Source organism: Mandrillus leucophaeus, unplaced genomic scaffold (assembly GCF_000951045.1).
Source record: "Mandrillus leucophaeus isolate KB7577 unplaced genomic scaffold, Mleu.le_1.0 Scaffold27, whole genome shotgun sequence".
In the NCBI taxonomy this organism is placed as follows: Eukaryota; Metazoa; Chordata; class Mammalia; order Primates; family Cercopithecidae; genus Mandrillus; species Mandrillus leucophaeus.
The window spans coordinates 218,287-224,761 of NW_012102809.1; the positions used below are offsets into that span (position 1 = coordinate 218,287).

General features: G+C 51.2%; 1 protein-coding gene across 1 annotated transcript in view; it reads left to right on the forward strand.

Moving 5' to 3' along the window:
* Positions 1-6,475, forward strand: part of DUSP22 (dual specificity phosphatase 22) — a 47,526-nt gene that overhangs the window by 37,105 nt on the left and 3,946 nt on the right. The window contains exon 4 of the mRNA XM_011984535.1: positions 2,781-2,855. Within this exon, the coding sequence (XP_011839925.1) occupies positions 2,781-2,855 (75 nt within the window). The remainder of the gene's footprint in view (positions 1-2,780; positions 2,856-6,475) is intronic.

The window sequence follows — 6,475 nt, forward strand, 5'->3', positions numbered from 1 at the left end:
AGGAAGTCCGTTACTTCGGCGTGGACAGGAAGTCCGTTACTTCGGCGTGGACAGGAAGTCCGTTACTTCGGCGTGGACAGGAAGTCCGTTACTTCAGCATGGACAGAGCTGCAGGAAGACAGGACGTCCTTCCCAGACAAACTCAGTGCAACGGACGTGTCTTGCTCCCGTTCCAGTACCTGCAGACCACAGACTTCCCTGCCAACCCCACGTGGCTAGTCCTGCTGAAGGGGTGGGGAGCTCCCACCTGGCTGCCTGGCTCTTTGCTGGGGGCCAGGCTCCTGCCCAAGAGGTCGCCTTGGTGCCCCACTCTGTTGTGTGCTTGGCTTCACGGCCTGGCTCTGGTGGGTGTCTGCTCTGAAGTCTCCTTCAGCACGGATACCTTAGATTTCGGGATTACAGCAAGAAAGCAAGAATCCTTTCTTGCCTGCTGTGTACCAAGCCACCTTATGAGTTTACGTCTGGGAGCAGTTCCCTGAAACAGCTAACAGAAGCAGATGTGCTAGTTAGGGATGTCAGGTCAGAGTCTGGAGTCCTTGATTTGGTCTCCTAGGGATTTGTGCCTTGCTGACACTTGGAGTTGTTGCAGAACATGTGTGTGCATGTTTGCGCGTGCGTGCGTGCACATGGGCAGTTGCTTCTGCTCCCTGGAGGTCCTCATCTCACTGAGCATCTACCGTGAGGCCGCTGAGTTTCTTCTGCAGTCGGTACTGGGTGAGTTTGTTAGGCCGTGCCTGAATTTCTCATTCTTACTACATTCATGTGCCCTGGCGTTCTGAATGTCTTAGTTTATCAGAGTCCCTGGCAAATTGTCAATATTCAATCAGTGTTTAAAGAGAAGTCAGTTTAGTCCATGGGCAACTTTTGCTGCTTCATAAGCCATTCAAAGGTAGAAGACATTGGAGAGGTACATGTGCTCTCCGTCCCCTGAGGTATCTGCACTTAACCCACAAACCAGTCCAGAATGAGGTCTGAGTGGTGCGGGACACACATGCCGCTTGGGAGCGCACCAAAGTGGGGCTTGAGTCCTGCCTGGCTTTGTGTGTCAGGGGCTTGGCACACGGCCGTGCAAGTAGGCAGTCCCTGAACTACTTGCTGAATGAGTGACAGCTGGGGGCTGATTGAGTGACAAGAGAAAAGGGCAGTCTGAAGAGCTAAGAGTTAGAAGAAGAAAGCATTAAGGCATGCGTCGTCATTTAGAGCTTATTTCTATTATTTATTTATTATTTATTGAGACAGGGCCTCGCTCTGTTGCTCGGGCTGGAGTGCAGTGGCATGATCTCGGCTCACTGCAGCCTCAACATCCTGGGCTCAAGAGATCCTCCCACCTCAGCCTCCCAGGTAGCCGGGACTGCAGGCATGCACCACCACACCCAGCTAATTTTTTTTTTTTTTTTTTTTTTTTTTTGTGTTTTCTGTAGAGATGAGTTTCGACATTTTGCCCAGGCTGCTCTCGAATTCCTGAGCTCAAGTGATCTGCCCACCTCAGCCTCTCTAAGTGCTGGGATGATAGGTGTGCCCCTGCGTTCAGTCTATTTAGGACCTTAGTTTGCAGAGCATATTGGCACGTATTATCTCATCCGCCCTGTGAGATGCCAGCCCCACTTTATAACTGAGAAGATAAGTGGCTTGTCCTGGGCCACATGGTCCAGTAAATGGCAAAGAGGGATTAGAGCCAGAATTTCCATCTCCCCACAGCTCTCCACTGAGCTGCAGACAGGACTGCCAAAGTCCAGGGAGACCAGTCTGAGAGAATGCTTTTAGATTTTCCAGATTGCCAGGAGTAAATTAGCTTTTAGGACTTGGAAAGCCCACACGACATGGACACCTTCCTCACCCGTGTCACGGTGGCCTGCACCACCCACAGCCGGTGTGAGGGTCCCTGTGTGCTGCTGGGGCTTTGAGGGGCTCAGATTGAACATAGGGGGGCTGTCCAGACCTCTCCCAACCCCACTCCGTGGTCGCTGTGAGTTTCAGGGATTTCTTACAGAGAAATTCCAGACAACCCACAGCCTTCCCTAGGCCTCAGCATTGTAAATGACGGCTTCTAAGGCAGAGACGCTCCAGCCGCAGACAGTATGACCGGATTTTGATGGTATGGGACTGGGAGAGCTTTCAGTAAACTACAGGAAGAATAAATTCTGGTTTATTTTATTTATTTATTTTTTTTTGGCTCTGTTGCCCAGGCTGGAGTGCAGTTGCGTGATCTCGGCTCACTGTAATCTGTGCCTCCTGGTTCAGGAAATTCTCCTGCCTCAGCCTCCCTGGTAGCTGGGATTACAGGTGCCCACCACACCCAGCTAAGTTTTGTATGTTTAGTAGAGATGGGATTTCACCACGATGGCCAGGCAGGTCTCGAACTCCTGACCTCAAGTTATGCGCCTGCCTCAGCCTCCCAAGTTGCTGGGATTACAGGCGTGAGCGACCGCACCCAGCCGTGTTATGGTTTCCATTACATGGTGGATTATTTGATTATAGCAAATAATAATGTAGTATATGTTTCAAGAGAGCTACAAGAGAAGCTTTTGAATGTTATCACTACATAGTGATAAATGTTTAAAGTGATTAAACATTTATCAGGTAATTATCCTGATTTGATCATTTATACAATGTATACACGCATTGAAGCGTCACACTGTAGCCCATAAATATGTAGAATTTTGTGTCAATTATACATAAAAATCAATTAACATTTTAAGAAAGAAGCCTCAGGTAGAAATTTCTTTTCATCATATATTGAGTAAAGTAGACAATGTTGTTTCTCTTTTTTCTTTTCCCAGGACAAGACATTTCAAAGAAAGTATTAAATTCATTCATGAGTGCCGGCTGCGCGGTGAGAGCTGCCTCGTACACTGGTGCGTGTGTCTCGCTTTAGCGTGTTCTGGTCGGCTCGGCTTCCTGTCAAGTGCTTTTCTGTGTGTGAATAATGGTTTCACCTCCCAGCAGTTTGCTGTAAACTCTCGGTCTCACATGCGTGCTCCGTGTGTCCAGTGCTGTGTGTTAGTCACCGTTGCCTTCTGTTGAAGGAGAAGCCTAACTCGTTTTGCTTTTATTTTTTTTTCCATTTCCACTGTTAGGATTTCTGTAGGGACCGTGAAGGTTACTGGACAACAGAAACTTCCCTTCGCTGGCTTGCCTCCAGCATTTCGTCAGAACAGCCTCTTCCAGATGACACAGATTCTCTAGACTCATCCCTGAAACCTCAGTGGCTTTTTGGAGACACTGTTGTGTTTTTCTTTAGGAGACTTGATTGTAAACGTGGATTTTCAGTATCGCCAAAATGACCCAGTTTAGTGACAGCTGTCTGTTTGCATTCCGCTGTTTTGTGTCTGTTTGCATTCTGCTATGTTTTGTGTAGATACACACACACGTACACACAGTGAAAAGAAAGCTGCTGTATCACATTTAACCCGAGGATGATGCATCTGAAGCTCTTGGCCGTGCGCCTGGCACAGAGTTCTTAGTGAAAGTGGGATGGCATTTTTATTACCACTCGTAATCATACTAATAACATGGCTAATTTGTTCACGGAACCAGTCGCCAAAATTCTGGAGCCAAGGCTCTGTTTTGTAAGTGCTGGGCCGGACATGTCCCCTCTCTGTCTTGAATGAAGTGTGTTATTAATTAACTGAAAGTCTAACAATCTTTTGACATTCCCCGAAACAGTTCCTCTGTAAGCTCGTTAGGTCTGTGAAGTGGTAACTCCTGGGGAATATTGCTGCTGAGGTCGGTGGCAGCCCTGCCAGGACAGAGGGGACGCAGGGACCCAGCGCATGACATCCAGAGAAGCCACCTGTGGAAACTGTGGTGTGTTCTGAGGACCAATAACCCATGACACGGGAGGACGCTGATAATTCAGTTGTTTTCAGAATGGTGTCTGCAGTTTCATACAGTTCTTGAAATCACATGATTTTTCATCTCACTTGTTTAAAGAGTAGAAAGTGTAATAAATACAAATGTAGGATTTTAACGTCCATTTCTGTTTGGCTTTAACATACCTTGGGGGTTCAGGGAGCCAGTGAAAGCGGAATTCTGGGGCTCCCGCTGCTGGGCCTCTCCTGGCTCCTGGTGAATGTGAATCTCCAGGGTTGCAGCCCAAGAGGATCTGTCTTCTAAAATCTCTCCTAGCGGTTCTACTACAAAACCCTAGTGAAGAGCCACTACGTGAGAGTGGGGTTTCCAAATTATTGTTTATATTTGAATATGTGTCGGCCTGATATTCCAGGAATTAATATTTCATACAGTTAGGTACCTCTAAAGATAGGTTTTTCTAAAAGTGAGACATTTGCTAAACTTCCCCATCCTAACCTGTTGCTAGAACTCTCCAAGTCTGATGAAGCACAGCCTTCCTGTGACCACCCTCATTTGCATGCACATGTAAAACGGGCCTCCCTCGGCCCGCTCCAGGTAACTGACCCTAACCGTTGCTGCCTGCAGGATGCCTCGCTCCCACCCTGCAGACACAGTGTGCCTGCTGCGTACTCTGCGTATTTGTGTCAAAAAGAGCACAAAAGTAAGATTGGGTAAAGGCTTCTGTATGTCGGGGGCTTTAAAAACTACAGATCTAGCCCTCGTGTAGCTAAGAAAACTAGACTTCTAAGGAACATGAAGCACCCTAAACAAACGTAGGTTATAAATGGGTTTGTCGTGTAGACCCTGGAAGCCTCAAGTTCCCTTGGAATCTCAGTTATGTCATCTGTCTGGGGAAATGGGGAGACCTGAGGAGGGGCTCGGAGCAAGGGGGCATCTGGAGCCACAGCCCATAGAAAACCAATAAACGAAGCTCAGGCAGCGGAGGAAAGCGTGCGATTCTGGTGCCAGGAAGTAGAGGAGGCTGGTGCGCTGAGCGCTGAGTGGCTCCCTGCGATTCTGGTGCCAGGAAGTAGAGGAGGCTGGTGCGCTGAGCGCTGAGTGGCTCCCTGCGATTCTGGTGCCAGGAAGTAGAGGAGGCTGGTGCGCTGAGCGCTGAGTGGCTCCCTGCGATTCTGGTGCCAGGAAGTAGAGGAGGCTGGTGCGCTGAGCGCTGAGTGGCTCCCTGGCAGTGAGCTTGCTGTCCACACATCATCCAAGGCACAGGGAGACTTTCTAAACAAGGTCCTCAGAATCCCCCGCTCCACGTGGATTGGACGATGGACCCGGGGATCTGAAACTGCCCTCACACGTGTGCTTCTCTTGGCCCCGCAGCCTGGCCGGGGTCTCCAGGAGCGTGACGCTGGTGATCGCGTACATCATGACCGTCACCGACTTTGGCTGGGAGGACGCCCTGCACACCGTGCGTGCTGGGAGATCCTGTGCCAACCCCAACGTGGGCTTCCAGAGACAGCTCCAGGAGTTTGAGAAGCATGAGGTCCATCAGGTAAGCAATTCCTAGGGGACATCAGAGATTCAGGCCGGTGCCCCTGGGCAGTGCCCACAGTCTCCGTACACAGCCAGCATCATGGCGTTTGGAGTTGAAAGGCCCACGGAGGACATCGGCTCCCAGCGCGCCCAGCTGCGCCCCCTCAGAAGTCATCACAGATCCCTTGTGCACCTGCTGAAGCCACAGGCGCCTACCTTTTGTCGTTTTCCTTGTGCCTGGTACCCCCACTAGCTTGTTTCTCTCCCTTTGGGTGACGTACCATTTCCTTGGTCTGGCCTATTTTCATGTCCTAGGCCAGCACCTTGAAGGAGCCGTTACTCCTCTTGCTTGACCCTGGCTAGCCAACCACAGAGCTCCGACTTCCGCGGCTGTCTGTTTCCCTGGTTGTGTGTGCACCTGTGTGACGTGTCGGGTTTGTTTCATCCTCTCCAGTATCGGCAGTGGCTGAGGGAAGAGTACGGAGAGAGCCCTTTGCAGGATGCAGAAGAAGCCAAAAACATTCTGGGTAAATATAAGGAGCAAGGGCGCGTGGAGCCCCAGCCCGGCGCCAGGCGGTGGAGCAGTTTTCCGGCGCTGGCTCCGCTGGCCTACGATAATTACACGACGGAAACCTAACGCAAGGGACCTGCTGCCTTCCTCCCACTGCTTGTCTTCAGTGTGCCCGGCTGGGCAGCCATGCGGTGGTGGTGGCCGCTGGGGACAGGAGAGGGAGATCGTCAGGGTGAGGTGGGGCACTCAGGGCTCCTTCCCAAGCAACACTGCCCAGCCCTGCTCGAGCCCCCTTCACGCCGCCCACCCCCACCCTGGCTGCCTGAGCTTGCTGCCCCCGGGATGCTGCCCAGTGGCTGTGCACGTGGGTATGGGTGAGTGTAAGTGAATGGATGCATGCGTGTGCCTGTGTGAGGGTATGTGCACCCTAGGTGTGTACCTGTGTGTACGTTGTGAAAGTGTGTATGTGCACATGAATGTGTGTGTGTGAGTGCACGTGGGTGTGAGTGCACGTGGGGGTGAGTGCACGTGGGTGAGTGCACGTGGGTGTGGGTGAGTGCACGTGGGTGTGTGAGTGCACGTGGGGGTGTGAGTGCACGTGGGTGTGTGTGAGTGCACGTGGGGGTG